Below are 17,773 nucleotides of genomic sequence, written 5' to 3' on the forward strand. Positions count from 1 at the left end.
CTTGATTTGAGTTCGTTTGTGAGAGCTGTTGATGAGGGTAGGGCCTCTTTACACTGGGCAAAGTGGACACAGTAAAATGTTTTTGTTTCACCGACATATGTAGCTTATTCTGAGTTTCTGATTGTTGATGTTAGGGTATGCCTTTACATTTTCCCTGGTGGAAACATGTTTCTCATGTAGGCCTACAAAATACATGGACACAACAGCTCTGGTGAGTGCTGCCGCGGGCCCAGGTTCATGTCAGGGTACTACAGGTTTCCTATGTCCTGTTCTTAATAGAGTGGGTGTGTTCATTCAATAGGTTGGCACGGTAGGCTACAACTCCCATTGCTCTGGGGTGAGATTTCCCCTATGAAGGCCTACAGATCTTGGATCAGCTTCCTTCCCGGAATCCTAACATTAACAATCAGTGGGGAAAATGCAAAACTGGCCCAAGATCAGCATCTAGGGTCAACTTCACCCTACTCCACACCTCCCATTCGGAGGCGGAGCCCCGAAGTCCCTTTACTTGAAATTGAACACAGTTGAAGGTACTGCATCATTCTGCCAGCCTCACAGATAGAATTTTAAGGTCTTTGGAGTGGGAGTAGATCGTCAGCTGGACAAAGCTTTTTTGAAGAATGGCGTCGAGGTGCCCCAGATGCACAAAAGATGTGTTTTTTGGTAAGGAATAATTTTTGTAAATTTATAGCCTGAGCCAATGAAAAATAATCTGAACATTGAAGATGATCAGAGAATTTGGATTGCATATTTTTAAGAGTGATGGTTATGATTTACGATAACTAAATGAAAATGTACTGAAATAAAACATTCAAATGGTTATTGTAGGGATAATTTGTGCAGATACAAACATAATAGAATATAACTGAATCCAAACACTGTATGTCTTGCAAATGCCTTTGTGAAGAGGAGAAAAATGTTATGTGAAGTGCTTGGCATTGGGGCGACCCGGAGAGTGTCGGGGGGCTGCCGAGGCATGAATGCCAAGTTGTCCCGGCTGATGACTTTGGGTTGCAGAACTGTCAGAATAGGCTAAACGTGAAGACTTTGTTATCATAAGATAATGTATTATCAAAAGACAATAGAAAAATATAATTAAAGTTACCTTTTTAAAACCAGGCTAAGGGTTTTGCAGCTTCTCTGCCGCTGGGACTAGTTTCATCATGTGCATACATTCTTAACCAGATGTCTCTGGAATGTTGACTGATTATTCCAAGACATTCAACGAGGATGAGTTAGTACTTTACATGTTTATTTACTTTAACGTATAGGCAAGGTTACACGGGTTATATAAGTTAAACCACTGGAAGGAGGCTACAAGCTGCAGCTCTTGGTTGTTCTCACTCTTGTCTCAAATACACTTTTGTCTATTGATTTGTCTGCAAGTTGAACCCTTATTTATGCTGAAGTGTGGTAACCCGTTATAGGCAGAGGGAGAGGGGTCAAAATGTCCAATAACATTTCAAGGAGAGGGTAGAGTACAAAGTCTGTGTTGGTTATAGCCTACCCTGTGAAACAACATGAAGGAAACCCTTTGTATAAAATCCCAAATTGTCAGGTGCGTCGTAAAAAGTGGACCAAGGCGCAGCGGGTCTCATGCTCATCTTCCTTTTTTATTTGGATAACCGTGAACACTTAACAAAAATAACAAACAAAACAGTCCTGTAAGGCTATACATGGAACAACTACCCACAAACACAGTGACAAAAACCCCCCCTACTTAAATATGGCCTCCAATTAGACGCAACGAAGAACAGCTGCTTCCAATTGAAGGCCAAACCAAACCTGAACATAGAAATAGACTAGACATTCAAACATAGAAATAGACAACATAGAACATTACCCAAAAACCCAAGACACATAAATCAAACACACCCCTGCCACGTCATGACCATACTATAATAACAAAATGACCCCTTACTGGTCAGGACGTGACACAAATAGAGATATACACTACCATGTCAAACGTTTTAGAACACCAACTCATTCAAGGGTTTTTCTTTATTTTTACTATTTTCAACATTGTAGAATAATAGTGAAGACATCACAACTATAAAATAACACATATGGAATCATGTAGTAACCAAAAAAGTGTTATATTTGAGATTCTTCAAATAGCCATCCTTTGCCTTTGACAGCTTTGCACACGTTTGGCATTCTCTCAACCAGCTTCATGAGGTAGTCACCTGGAATACATTTCAATTAACAGGTGTGCCTTCTTAAAAGTTAATTTGGGGAATTTCTTTCATTCTTAATGTGTTTGAGCCAATCCGTTGTGTTGATATACAGAAGATAGCCCAAATTGGTAAAAGACCAAGTCCATATTATGGCAAGAACAGTTCAAATAAGCAAATAGAATTGACAGTCCATTATTACTTTAAGACATGAAGGTCAGTCAATACGGACAATTTCAAGACCTTTGAAAGTTTCTTCAAGTGCAGTTGCAAAAACCATCAAGCGCTATGATAAAACTGATGAAACTGTCTCTCATAGTAAAAATAAAGAGTAACCCTTGAATGAGTAGGTGTTCAAAAAAATGTTGACCGGTAGTGTACACTGTAAAGGGGTTACTGTGATTTTGACAGTAGTTTACATGCAACTTGGTGGCAAGTAAAATTCTGTATTTCATATTACAGTACACCTACTGTAATATAAATACGGTATCAACGCAAGTACTGTGTAATGACACAGTACAATACTATACAACTGACTGTATTATACTGTAAAAAAAGGTAGATGCTACCATAATCGGAATAAATGTATGAATTAATGAATTAATAAATAAATGGATGAACGAATGAATGAAGGGAGGGAGGGGTTTGTATTTCATAGTGTTTTTGTGTAATTATAGGGGATTAGTACAAGCAGGTTGGCTGCTAGGAAAAGGCCTTAATAACAAAGCCTTCCAAACTGGCAGCGACTACAGGGCAAAACAGACCAAATGGACATGCCAAAATGTTCAACCATTTAAGGTTTAAAGGTGCTACACATAAGATTTAGTAAAAATGTTTGCATTGTAATTTCGGAACATTTCCATAATATACACTACCGTTCAAAAGTTTGGGGTCACTTAGAAATATCCTTGTTTTTGAAAGAAAAAATATTTTTTTGTCCATTAAAATAACATCAAATTGATCAGAAATACAATGTAGACATTGTTAATGTCTGCTAAATGACTTAAATGTTGTTGTAAATGACTATTGTAGCTGGAAACGGCTGATTATTTAATATGTCTACATAGCCGTACAGAGGCCCATTATCAGCAACCATCACTCCTGTGTTCCAATGGCACGTTGTGTTAGCTAATCCAAGTTTATCATTTTAAAAGGCTAATTGATCATTAGAATACCCTTTTGCAATTATGCTAGCACAGCTGAAAACTGTTGTGCTGATTAAAGAAACAATAAAACTGGCCTTCTTTAGACTAGTTGAGTATCTGGAGCATCAGCATTTGTGGGTTCGATTACAGGCTCAAAATGGCCAGAAACAAAGCACTTTCTTCTGATACTCATCAGTATATTCTTGTTCTGAGAAATGAAGGCTATTCCATGCGAGAAATTGCCAAGAAACTGAAGATCTCGTACAATGCTGTGTACTGCTCCCTTCACAGAACAGAGCAAACTGGCTCGAACCAGAATAGAAAGAGGGGTGGGAGGCCCCAGTGCACAACTGAGCAAGAGGACAAGTACATTAGTGTCTAGTTTGAGAAACAGACGCCTCCCAAGTCCTCAACTGGCAGCTTAATTAAATAGTACCTGCAAAACACCAGTCTCAACGTCAACAGTGAAGAGGCGACTCCGGGATGCTGGCCTTCTAGGCAGAGTTGCAAAGAAAAAGCCATATCTCAGACTGGCCAATAAAAATAAAAGATTAAGATGGGCAAAAGAACAGTGGAAGATTGGACAAAAATGTTATGGACAGACGAATCTAAGTTTGAGGTGTTCGGATCACAAAGAACATTCGTGAGACGCAGAACAAATGAAAAGATGCTTGATGCCATCTGTCAAGCATGGTGGAGGCAATGTGATGGTTTGGGGGTGCTTTGGTGGAAGTAAAGTGGGAGATTTGTACAGGGTTAAAGGGATCTTGAAGAAGGAAGGCTATCACTCTATTTTGCAACGCCATGCCATACCCTGTGGACTGCTCTTAATTGGAGCCAATTTCCTCCTACAACAGTACAATGACCCAAAGCACAGCTCCAAACTATGCAATAACTATTTAGGGAAGAAGCGGTCAGCTGGTATTCTGTCTATAATGGAGTGGCCAGCACAGTCACCGGATCTCAACCCTATTGAGCCGTTGTGGGAGCAGCTTGACCGTATGGTACGTAAGAAGTGCCCATCAAGCCAATCCAACTTGTGGGAGGTGCTTCAGGAAGCATGGGGTGAAATCTCTTCAGGTTACCTCAACAAATTGACAACTAGAATGCCAAAGGTCTGCAAGGCAGTAATTTATGTAATTGATTCTCCTGCCGGAGCGGCATCTGTTGTAAAAACAGGAAAGCTGTTTTGAATTTGTAGCTGTGTTATCTAGTGGACATTGGGTCAAATGGCCATTGTAGAAATTGCTCTGTCATTTCTTGGTTTCAAATATTCTACACCATTTGCTCAATTTCAGTTTGTGTGAGAAAACAAGCACTTAGTAGTGTAGGGAATCATTGTACCATCTAAATTGCTGTGAAAGGCTCGAGTCAGTCACTAGTCTCCGCCATGTTACGGGGAAATGAGATCCAGGGTAGAGGGAGATTGGTTTTGAATGCAGCTTAGTGCTGTTGCAATTCACCTAACATCCACATAGGGGAAATTCTAGGTGTAGCACCTTTACGACTTGCTGCCACTCCAATCTGTCCTCTATACATTTTCAATTGATGGGGCACTATAACCATCAGAGTTATTTTGGTACAGCATTCTCACTCACAGGTGCAACAAATATAGCATATTACAAGGCACGCCTCAAAATGTGTTAATTACTGGAAACAACAAGACCTACTCCGTTTATACTGTGTTGTCATTTTCTCTCTCTTTCTGTCCTGCAGCTGAGAAAGTGAGCTCGCTGGGGAAGAACTGGCACCGGTTCTGCCTGAAATGCAAACGCTGTAACAAAACCCTGTCGGCTGGCAACCACGCTGAGGTAAAGGGAAGCCCTGTGACCATAATCAAATCAAATATCCTATCTACAGAGAGAGGAGGGAGATTTTTTTATTTATTTATACTTTATTTAACCAGGCAAGTCAGTTAAGATTAAGAGCAAATTCTTATTTACAATGATGGCCTACCCCTGCTAAACCCTCCCCTAACCCGGACGATGCTGGGCCAATTGTGCGCCGCCCTATGGGACTCTCGATCACCGGCGGTTGTGATACAGCCTTTAGACCAATGCGCCACTCGGGACGAGAGCAAGAGAGAGCGAGAGAGAGAGATGCTATCTTACCCAAGAATAAAGGGAGGGAGGGAGGGAGGGAGACAGAGAGAGATACAGCGAAGGAATGTGCTATCCTACTCAAGAGAATGGGAGAGAGGAAAGGGGTTGCATGGGGACGGAGGGAGTAGGGCAGGCCACTAACCCCCATACAATGTAAAGCTATTTGAGCATAAACTGTATCACAACTAAGGGGTGTTGTCAGTTAAGTGAGTTGCTTTTAGGCCCATATATAAACTCAAATTAAAAGTTGCTGTGGCGCATCTACATTAGAAGTCAGATAACAGTGGCTGTGAAATTCCAATCATCTCAAGAATGAAACTGTTGAGCGGCTATGTTTTTGTGGGTCCCTTTAATTGTAGCTGGTCTGTGAACCAAAGCGTGGCTTTAGAATAATCTGACACTCATCCTTTGTCCACTCCGATCCCTCACCAGGCATTGTGACCCAGATCCTTTCTTCTGCGTCTGCGTCCCAAATGGTACCCTATTCCCTACACTGTCAAAAAAGAATCCTGTTGTTTTTACAAAACTTTGTGTACAGTATATAGGGCACTACATAGGGAATATGGTGCCATTTAGAACGCAGGCAGTGTCATGCCACCTTTCATTGTCCCGCTCAAAAGACTTAGGGAATTTTCTAGCTCACTGAGCTGAATCGTTCAAGTTCAGAATCTAGGGCTTGTATATCTGACTGCACCCCCATCTCACAGACATGGGACACACACACACACACACAAACACACTGTGTCCTCCCCTAAGCATGGCAGTTAGCCAGCCTAGTAGCGGAATGGAATGTTAGCTCAGGGGACGTCTCTAATTCGAGTGAATGTTTAATTGAACTCTGTCAAGAGGACTTGTCTCTCGTTTCACCAGGGTGCTTCTTCCTCAAGACAAATATGACACTGAGGATGATGGATGGAAATAACGAAGGGTTGGGGAATGCAAGTATTAAGACTTTAGTAAGGGTCAGGGCCAGTATTCATAAAGTGTCTTAGAGTAGGAGTGCTGATCTAGGATCAGGATCCCACTGTCCATGTAATCTTCATTCATTAAGATCTAAAATCAAAACCGAGGCACTCCTAATCTGAGAATCTTTGTGAATATGATCCCAGATGTTTGAAACAAAGTAATTCCATTAGTACCTAGAAAGTGTAGGGTTATGTTATTGCTAGTGTAGTATTAACAGTGTAATCCTCTTGTATGATCTCTCATGACCCCACATTTCTGCCTAGTCATGTACAGTATATCCTGTAAAATGTAAGAAAGGAGCTTTACTGTACAGTCATAGTAACAGCAACTGTTCAAGGATGACTCATCCCCACAGTCAGAACAATAATAAGCAAATCCCAGAAATATACATATCAAAAGAAGGATAACAGAGTTTGAAAAGAAGCTCAAAATGAAGGCAGCACAGGTGGGCCTGGACAATGAAGACTCAGCTTGGTGCATGGATCCCCAGTGAGGGTTTATTGTACTAAAAATAGTAAAAGACAACAAATAAAACAATCAATAAACAATGGATAAAAACTAGGCAGTTCGAGCCAGTGGGGGACCACATATACCCCCTGGCAGGGGGGGGTTAGCGGCCGAGTCTGGACTCAATCTGTGGCTGTCAAAAATGACAGAAGGGGATCAGAACTATTCTAGCCAGTGTCTGGAAAGGCTATATAAAACATTCATCTAAATGTGCACTCTAAATTATATTTTTCACTTATCACAGACTCCAGGTAACTGGGTTTAAAATAATTCTAGTTAGAGGCCCAATAGTCTGGTCAGGTATGGTTGGTCTCCTGACTAGTGTTCTCCAAGTCTCACTAAGTAGGATAAATGTCAAGGAGTTGTTTTGGAAGCCTGTTTGATCATGTTTGATACCCTAACCCAGGGGTAAGTCATCGTCCTGGCCCAAACAAGTCTTTGAGTTGATTGATACTAGGGCTACTGAGGCCACATGTGGCTGGTGGCACCTTAATTGGGGAGGACAGGCTCATAGTAATGGCTGGAATGGAATCAATGGAATGGTATCGAACACATCAAACATATGGCTTTCATGTGTTTGATACCATTCAATTCACTCCATTATTATGAGCCATCCTCCCCTCAGCAGCCTCCTGTGACTGAGGCTACTCATTCAGGTCATCTCAGACCAGTAAGTGACAAAATCAAGCCTTGTTTCAGTGTTTCAGTGTACATTAGTTTGGAGACTATGGGGGAGTTGGTTCAGTGGGCCAGGGAACAGACAGCTGGTTCAGTGGGCCAGGGAACAGACAGTTGGTTCAGTGGGCCAGGGAACAGACAGCTGGTTCAGTGGGCCAGGGAACAGACAGCTGGTTCAGTGGGCCAGGGAACAGACAGTTGGTTCAGTGGGCCAGGGAACAGACAGCTGGTTCAGTGGGCCAGGGAACAGGCAGTTGGTTCAGTGGGCCAGGGAACAGGCAGCTGGTTCAGTGGGCCAGGGAACAGGCAGCTGGTTCAGTGGGCCAGGGAACAGACAGCTGGTTCAGTGGGCCAGGGAACAGACAGCTGGTTCAGTGGGCCAGGGAACAGACAGTTGGTTCAGTGGCCCAGGAAACAATACATTACATTTTTTTCATATAAAGAAATACTTGTTGATAGAGTTCACAGGGAGCAGAATTCATGGCATGCTGTGGTTGTATTCTCTAGAGTCTAGTAGTCTTAACCTCCATGCTGTCTTTGTCCTTTCATCTGAAGACTAGTTGGATTTTAAAATTGCAATATGTAACCTTTTGGGCGACCTGACCAAACTCACATAGAAATGAGTTATAGATCTGTCATTCTCATTTAAGCAAGTCTAAGAAGCGGTCTATCTGTTCTATGTGCGCTATTTCTATGCTTCCTCTTTTTATGATTCATTTTTGAGTCTTTTACTTTCGGTTTTATACACCAGCTTCAAACAGCTGAAAATACAATATTTTTGGTTATGAAGAAAAAAAATCACAGCGGTTTAGATGGTACAATGATTATCTACACGATACTTGCTTGTTTTGTCACATAAACTAACATTCGATTTCTGCATAGTGCACCTTTAAGAGTTACTTATGGATGGAAGGGTTCACATGCTTGACTTTTGAGAGGTAATTGTTCTTACACAGGTCTGTCTGTACAGTATGAAATACACAACCCAACAGTATACATGGAATAATGTACAAGCACTGCTAGTTCACTGTCACCAGCCCAGATACTGTCTACTTCAGGGGTGTCGGTCTGCCAAAAGGTCCTCACTGTCAAAACGTTTTTTATGCTCCCTTACTGTCCAGCTTTCATTTTTTTGTGATTATTAGCGAGCTGGACACAGTCAAGAAACTGAATGAATGTAGGTCCATTGTCATTTATAAACAGTTTCCATTTGATTTGAGTCATTTTAAAGTATAACAAATTCTCCACTTCTCTCTCTCAGGGGTCAAATAAAAAATTTCATCAGGGAGGGACAGAGAGGGGAGAATGGCATTTGCATTCCTGAAAGGGTTTCTCATTTGGGGAACTCTCAGTACTTCTGGCTGTTGGGATCTTTGAAAATACAGACATGCCAAAAGACATGGGTACCTGATGTTGACATCTTTAAAGTTAAGTAGATGTTAAAAGACTAAGTATACATTTATAATGACCTTGTCAGAGAGGCATATGCTTAGTTCCTAGACTGTAGCCTACAATGCTAACACATTCATCACATTGAAAAACGCCTGCTCCATGACATCACGCCCTCAGTGACAGTGTGACAATGAACAGGCCAAAGTGTGACATCACAACAGACTGTCAGGTCTGTAACGGATACTTGTGGTATCAAAGGTTGAATCCCATTTGGGACGCACGTTCACTCTCCAGAGAAAACATGATTTGAAATGATCAGACATGGGAGGAGCTGAGTCACAGGCTGTCCTAGACACAATGTTCCAGACCTCAGTGTCCGTATATAGAGAGCCTGAAATAGCTATACAGGAAGTGATTGTCATGACGTTGCCCTCTTTGGGTGCAGCGAGCACAGTTGACCCCCCTCCCTCTGCACCAGGCCTTTTCTATGCACCATCCCCCGACCTCTATACTTCTGACACCAGGCTCTGTGAGAGCGGTCGTAAATTCCTATAAGGAAATTCTCTCCTCATGGCCACAGTATAGAGAACAAAGGATTCTTCCACCTCACAGAATTGGAGAACCGGACGGCATTTATGTTCTGGAGAAGGTATAAAAGATCAGTGAAGAATCCAGCTACGAACTGGTCCGTTAGGTACAATTTTGTGAAACTCATGAGAGACAATACAGCCATATTACCATAATAATGTTTATATACTAGCCTCAGCTATGAGACTTACATCTAAATGGTTGTATAAAATTAATGAATAAGGATAAAGCTATTTGGAATATGTTGGGATGCTTGTAAGATGTTAATGTGAGAGAATTGTATTTTCTGTTTAAAGTTTTACCAAGTCATCAGCACGCCCCCATGAACAGACGAGACCTGGCGTCATGAGACAGCCTTTTTCTATCATTCTGAATAAAACCCCCACCCAGGGTTTCTATCACCAGACCAGGCCTCCACTTCATTACGAGTTGGCTAATAGGTTTGACCATGCATCCCTCTACTGAACTTTAACCATACAACGTGGTTAAACTACTAGACTATCGATACAGAATAAGAACAAGTCTTTGATATTAATTACTAGTCTGCAGCTAGGAATTCGGTATCATTGAACGCGACAACCGGCGGAAACATCTGTCCTATAACGACATGAACGAATGTCGCTTTGAAAGATCCATTCTAACCGAGAGAGAGAGAACTCTCCAACAGAACGACCTTTCCAACAAAGATCCCAACGACACACTGAGCGTAAATATTGATTGCAATTGTTCCCGAATGAGTGAGCGTTCATGTGCAAAGTATTAGCAGTTCAATTGTATAATATTCAATTCTGAACTACCCCTTTTGTTTAACAAGCCGCCATGCCGGTTTAGACCACTAGGGCACATTCTCCTATCATTTCCTTGTAACCATATCTGTTTGATTATGCATTTCTGTGAATTATTTAGTTTAGTAAATAAATTATTTTAAGACAATTGATGTATGGATGACTCATAGTGAAGACTGGGTTCATGCAGATAACCAACAATTTACGACGTTTGGAATGAGATTGACGTGAGGTAAAGAATACGTCATTAAATCAGAAGACTAATCGATCAGATATTATAATATCTGAAAGTTATATTAGGAAAATTATAACTTTGTAATCTGAATATTTTCCTTGGTGCCCCGACCTAGTTAATTAAAGTTACACGATTAATCAGTTTAATCGCGTAATAATAATTACAGAGAGTTATTTGATAAACATGTCTTCAGTTTAATGATGCCAAAGACACGACATTATGATTTAACTTTGAAGTTATCAGTGCGTATATGTGACACATTCAGTGATTCACTATGAAAATCATGTGCGTATTTAGGAATACTTAGCTGTTTTTTTGCTTTCTAAATTTCACGCTACGGTCAGTTTTTGTTGTATTAATGGTGCAAGCAGGACGCTAACAAATCTACGCTCGGGAAACAATGGTACAGCAAGGCCTTATCATTACAACAATTATTATGAAAAAATGTGTGTACAAATATATATTTTTTGTCGCACAGCAAAATATTTTGTTGCATATGCGACCAAATAGATCGCAGTTTAGAGCCCTGTATCCACATCAATGCAATTGAACCGCAAACAATTCCACACTAAATGCCATTTCTTAATATATACCTACACGGTGTTACCATTGTTCCTGACAATGAAATAACCTTATGTTATACTGGGATGATCTGAAGCTATTTACGCAGCAAAAAGGTATTTCATTAGAGAGTGACTTCAGTGTTTTTGGAGAATCTTCTTTGGAGCTTTGGTTTGTCTTACTTTGCTGTTCTTGTGGCGTAAGGGAGTTTGTCAAGTAATTAAATATTATTCTGCTTGAGGACACATATCTCGCACGCACGCACGCACACAGATCATTCCTGTGTGTTCAGAGTGAGCTGTGTTCGACAGTGTGTGTGTGCATTTATTCATATAGGTACTGTTTGAGCTGTGTCACACACAATAACCCAGTGTTGGTCCGAAAAGAGCTGTGTCACATTCATTGCGTGTTTCTAAGGTTGAGTCATAAAAGGCACCCTAGTCACTACTTTTGACCCCATGGGCCCTGGTCAAAGGTAATGCAATAGGGTGCCATTTGGGACTAACTCTCTATGGTTGGTTTCATATGCAGATATTTAGACGGAAGAGCTTGAAGAGCCTGGTGAGGTCACAGCATCCTAAATCTCTCCTATCCTCCTCTCAGATGGGTGTTAGTTGTCTAAATATTGCTTTATTCCCAGTTCATGCCCCGAAATGTGAGGGAGCTAGCTAGAGCATATGGAAGCAGTTTGCTCAAATGAAAGTCTGAATTGGGGAGGTGTTTGACAGGAATTTGAGTTGGAAGGATCTCTCTGCTCTGCTCGGCCCAGTCCATTTTAGGACTGACAGAGAGAGCTCCTCCATAATTAACTTGAAGGGGTCAGAAGGAGAAGGCATTTGTATATATTTGAAAGACAATTGCTGCCCTATGGGCCCAGGTCAAATGCAGTGCACTATAAACAGAATAGGATGCGATTTGTGACAATTCCAGTGACCGGTCAGCGGTCACATTCCTGAAATATAACCTCTGTCTGATTGGTTTAAACCCAATGCTTTACAGTGACGCTGACTGACTGTAAAGTTCCGTTTCAGTGAATTGTGAACCGTTTCAGTAGTTTCAACTTCAGTAAACAGTTTATTTCCGTAATAAGTAGTACTGTTTCAGTAAATAGTTACAGCTGAAGTTGAACTTAAATTGTATATTTGTTTTTATTAATGAACCATGTTCAGCTATTTCTTATGATAATAGATTATTTGTTAATATTATTCTCTGTCTTTCAGCATGATGGACTGCCCTACTGTCACAAACCATGCTACGGAACTCTCTTTGGACCCAAAGGTAAGAGATTACTGTTAAAAAGCCTCATCACAAATATATGATGAGGAAGAATGGCTATAGCATACATATAGGATAGGATAAACTTTGTTGTCCCCGAGGGGGAAATTGTCTTGGATACACAGTGCTGCTGAATAAAAATTAAATAACCCTATACCCGTTACACACACATACGTACACACTTAAACACCACCACACTTCATAAAGTATCACAAATGCACTCCTTTCCCCACTCACACAAACAGCCATAAAAGTAGTTGAATGATTAAGAAAATAATGTTAAAAACATTAGACCATTTTATCACACAGATACTATATGGTTTTTCAAGGCATTTCCAATGCATCAAAGTGCATGACCTCATCAGTGTGCTGTGTGGGGCCCAGACGGATATTTATACATCTATAATGACCTCCTGCCCTGGTGTAATGCAGCCTGGCCAGAGCCTATTCAATTATTACTCCTAACCAGGTGGGCCTCATTTCTTAAAGTTCCTTCAATTTCAATTTGCTTAAATCTTTGACAAAAATTTGGACCACACAAAAATCCTAGGATTTGTATGTGCCATTAAAAAAGTTGATTCATAATTATGGTGTACACATCACACCACACTACATCATGTCCGACCAACGCAATTGAAGAAATACAACTTTGGGATTTATGAAGGCATGAATGAACTCTGATGTAATCTGAGGTACTTCGCTTTTTAAAAAGTCAATAGAACCACAAAAGGAGATTTTTATAAGCTCATTATAACATTTTTGTCTGACTACAGCGGGGGTGTACTCAGAAATATAGGTATTATTCTGGGTAAATATGAGATCCCAATTGGCACCCTATTCCCTATACAGTGCACTACTTTTGCCCAAAGCCCTATGGGCCCTGGTTAAATGTGGTGCACTATAAATGGAATAGGGTGCCATTTGGACAGGACACAGACATGATTTCACAACTTAGATTTTAATTGGATTATTCCCCAATGTGATGCTTTAACCGTGTAGTAGTGTATGAACACAAGGGCTTACTGAAGAACTGAAAGAAATATAGATATCTACACACTGTTGAAAGCTACAACAGTTTATTGAGTGCAATGTTTCACTCTATTGAAAAACTGACTACAGAGGCAACCAGCTACCTAATATGACCATGCCTGCATATCACATGATTGTTGTTGTGGGGGTGCCATAACACCTGGAAGAGAAAGTCTAATCTAATTTCCTAGATGGGACCTGGGTTCCAGCAGTTAGGGGCCAATAGACTGGGGAAGTTAAATGTAAAGAGGGTGACATATCTGACAAACTTCCGCTCATATCAAAGAAAATGATTTTGAGTAGCTTCATAGATTATCCATAAAGAATGAGATCATCCTACATTACAGTTGAGTTGACCCAGTCCATACATACAGAAACAAGGAATTTGTCTGGAATGTGTGTGTCTCTGGTGGTTTGGGTTGGATGGGGGCGGGGTTTGGTTCTGGATGTTTGGATAAAGGAACCTCAAACCCAACTGAAAAACAGCAGGCATTTCCCCTTGGCCTCTTCCTCCTCTGTTTTCAGTCTATCATCCAAGATGGGAGTTATGCAGTAGGACCTCTACTGGGGCTTAAGTTTCCTTTTTTAAATAAATCACACTGACAACCAAATTCCTCTCCTCTCCTCTCCTCTCCTCTCCTCCAGGTGTGAACATCGGAGGGGCAGGCTCCTACATCTACGACACTCCTCAACCCACCTTCGACTGCCCCTCCGAGGGATCCCCCACCACACCATGGACCACCATGCAGATCACCTGGAACCAGCCCAAAGGCAAGGGGACAGTGGATCCCAGATCTGTTTGTCATGCTAAACAATGTCCACTGGAGCTGAGCAAGACAGCACAAACCGATTTGGGACCAGGCTAAAGCGACGGAGGGGAGTAGTAGTATTATTAATTAAGGGAGCTTAGAGTAGCATATTGTCTTGATGAAAAACAAATACCCTCCTTAGCTCTCGCAACCTCGCGCACAAACGCACTGTTGGTTAAGGGCTTGTAAGTAAGCATTTCACGGTAAGGTCTACACATGTTGCATTCGGCGCATGTGACAAATAAAGTTTGATTTGATTTGAACCAGTCCTTTTTATCAGGGCTGCTCAAATAAACTGGCCTTGCCAAGTGCTCCAAGTATGACCGTTAAGGGTTAAATATAGCAACATAAAGGGAGTAGAGAGGGTTACTCACCACCAAATGGTTGTAATGACTGTCTTGTTTCACACACAAACATGCACGCACGCACGCGCACACACACACACACACACTTGTAATGACCCTCTTTCTGTTTGTCACTGGGGAGGATTGAGGAATTTTCATTGGCCAGCTTTGATTGGCTCACTTCCTGAAATATTTTTCCTTAATGAGGCTTTTCCGACAGACGAGCCAATTGTGTTAGTGACACTTCACACTTCACTGGCTTGTATCTAAGATACATTTTAAGATATAAACCCTCTAAATCAGGACCAATTGTTTTGAAGTGATTTGCAGCACAAGAGATGTCTAACTCTGTCTTTAAAGAACCATCTCTGATTACAAGATTCAAGAATGACCAACAGACCTTTTTAAAAGATCTTCTCCACCACTTGTGCTTTGCGTTTCCTTTGAAGATTAAAATGATTTTGAAGGAAGGGGTGGGAGAGTTGCTGATTGCTCGTTGTTACAATTATAATGATTTATAATCTGTTGAAGCTTTGCCTTTTGATAAAAAACATCCAACCTTTTTTCTACAGTATGTATCACAATGCGTTACTATTCAATCTGCAAACTATGTGGTTAACTTAGAATAGATAAATTGTGTATATTGAATAATTCTGTAGGAGATTACATTTATTTTACAGTAGCAGCAGGACTTGGTCACTGGTATGCTGAGTTTGTATCTGTTTGTCCTTATATTTGCTGTCTGTTTGTATTCCACCAATCTGCATGTTTCTGTGAGGTTGAATTCTGTGAATTTGTGGGGTGAACTGATGAATAACCTCCAGTCACTGTTTTTCCCAGTTCTTCCCCCTCCAACCAGGACATTTGCTGGAGAGACCTCACTCTGTCCTGGCTGTGGGAAAGTGGTCTATTTCGGTATGTTTTGGTCAGACTGTTATTTCAACATTTGCTTTCTTATGTTTATTTTCTATGTTGTCAACTACAATGGACTTGTACTGATAGTTTAGCGGATGTTTATATTTTCAAAGCAACATACAGTACAGTAAGTGCATATATTTTTGGTGGGAATTGAACCCACAACCTTGTGTAACCTTTATTTAACTAGGCAAGTCAGTTAACAACAAATTCTTATTTACAATGACGGCCTACACCGGCCAAACCCGGACGACGCTGGGACAATTGTGCACCGCCCTATGGGACTCCCAATGATGGTCGGTTGTGATATAGCCTGGATTTGAACCGGGGGGTCTGTAGTGACGCCTCAAGCACTGAGATGCAGTGCCTTAGACCGCTGCACCACTCGGGAGACCTTAGCATTGCAATCACCACATTTTTACCAACTGAGCCACATAGAACTATGTGCACTGTTTATTAATGATCCTGACATGCCAGCTGAGTGAGGTGGTAGCAGTGAAGTGTTTGTTTGTGTGTGTGCAGCAGAGAAGGTGATGTCCCTGGGTAGGAACTGGCACAGACCGTGCCTGCGCTGTGAGAGGTGTAAGAAGACACTGACCTCTGGTGGACATGCTGAGGTATTATATCCACATTATTACTGTAGTGGTTCCCAAACTGTGGGGTCCTGAGGGGTCAGCAAAATGTGTACAATTGCAAGAAATTAGCTTTAAAAGGTAGGTTGACGTTTATTGTCATTAATCTTGCCCTGGAGGCAGAACTGACTGATTTCTGCTAGATGGGCTAGCTGCACAGTCAAAATTGGATATATCCCAAAAATGTATGAAAACAAAAATTTTATTTTTGGTCTTAATTTAAGGTTGGGGTTAGGCATTAGGGTTAGCAGTGTGGTTAAGTTTAGGAATACTAGATTAAAGGAATAATAGATTTTGGAAAACTAGAAAAAGGAAAACTAGATTTTGGCAAGGAGACCTTTTATCTATTTTCCCAGAGTCAGGAACTTGTGGATACCATTTTAATGTCTCTATGTCCAGTATGAAGGAAGTAAGAGGTAATTTTGTGTGCCAATGCTAACTAGCGTTAGCACAATGACTGGAAGTCTATGGGTATCTACTAGTGTGCTAGCAGATACCCATAGACTTCCAGTCATTGCACTAACGCTAGTTAGCAACTTCCTTTAAATTGCACGCTGAGACATAAAAATGGTATTCACAAGTTCATCTGACTCTGGGAAGGTAGATAAAAGGCCTCAATGCCAAAATCCCGTAGTATCCCTTTAAGGCTTTGTGACTTTGTGGCTATCCCAGCTAGTGGCCACTGCAGAGCTGTGAGAAGGGGGGCTTAGTGGAAAGGTTTGGAAACCACTGCTGTAGATGACAGAAGCCAGGGGTGCTTTTAAGACTTGCATCAGTATTTTTGTAATGAAATGTGATTTTATTAATTTTATTATTAAAGTCTCTTGCATCTTCAGGATGCAAACATGGATTTATAACACAATCTGAAGATGCATTGAGGTTGGTAAATTAAATCAGACTGAATCAAACCAATAGAAGGGTATTCATCCCCTCAGGGAGGGGCAATTAAGAAGAGCTAAATGCCCCTTCATGTGTGTCATATTCTGACATCTGTAGTCTAGGGTCATGATACAGTCTCATGATAAAGAATGGATGTTGAATAATAATATCTCAATCAGATTCAAAACTGTAACATGACATTGCTGATGTTTCCGTTGCTGCAGCATGAAGGGATACCTTACTGCCACGTCCCTTGCTATGGCATCCTGTATGGACCAAAAGGAGTGAACATCGGCAACGTGGGCTGTTACATCTATGAGAAAGAAGGCATGGCGCAAACTGAAATACCCAGCCAGTCCTAGCCACACACTGAAAGTGAGATGAATGTAAATAGCCAATAGAAAACTCTGGTTAAATGTCCTCGGTTTGGGGTTTCAGTTTGATTTGGGTAATTTCAGTGAATTAATTGATTGAAATGACTGAATTGAGTGACTGAAGTTGTTGCGATGGAACCGACCACGCGATCACAGGTCAACATGAGGTCATGTTTCTCTATTTGTTTTCATGATCACAGAAATTATATTACATGGAAGGGACATTTACAAAAAACGTTCTGCATTTTATTCTAATGTATTAACGTAATAATGTTTAGGAATATTTAAATCACGTTTGCAACCTACTTAGCACACTGATTTAACGTACCAGTCAAAGGTTTGGACACACCTACTCATTCAAAATTTTTTCTTAATTTTTAATA

The 17,773-nt window shown here is 40.9% G+C and overlaps 1 protein-coding gene across 1 annotated transcript; it reads left to right on the forward strand.

Annotated features, from left to right (window-relative positions):
* Nucleotides 1-371: 371 nt before the first annotated feature.
* LOC106577202 (cysteine-rich protein 3) lies at nucleotides 372-17,416 on the forward strand. The gene is made up of 7 exons (XM_014155093.2): nucleotides 372-663; nucleotides 5,036-5,130; nucleotides 12,354-12,411; nucleotides 14,083-14,208; nucleotides 15,431-15,505; nucleotides 16,028-16,122; nucleotides 17,241-17,416. The coding sequence occupies exons 1-7, from the start codon at nucleotides 621-623 to the stop codon at nucleotides 17,376-17,378; spliced, it is 630 nt and encodes a 209-aa protein (XP_014010568.2). The 5' UTR covers nucleotides 372-620; the 3' UTR covers nucleotides 17,379-17,416.
* The last annotated feature ends 357 nt before the right edge of the window (nucleotides 17,417-17,773 follow it).

The sequence above is a fragment of the Salmo salar genome, chromosome ssa18 (genome assembly GCF_905237065.1).
Source record: "Salmo salar chromosome ssa18, Ssal_v3.1, whole genome shotgun sequence".
NCBI lineage: Eukaryota > Metazoa > Chordata > Actinopteri > Salmoniformes > Salmonidae > Salmo > Salmo salar.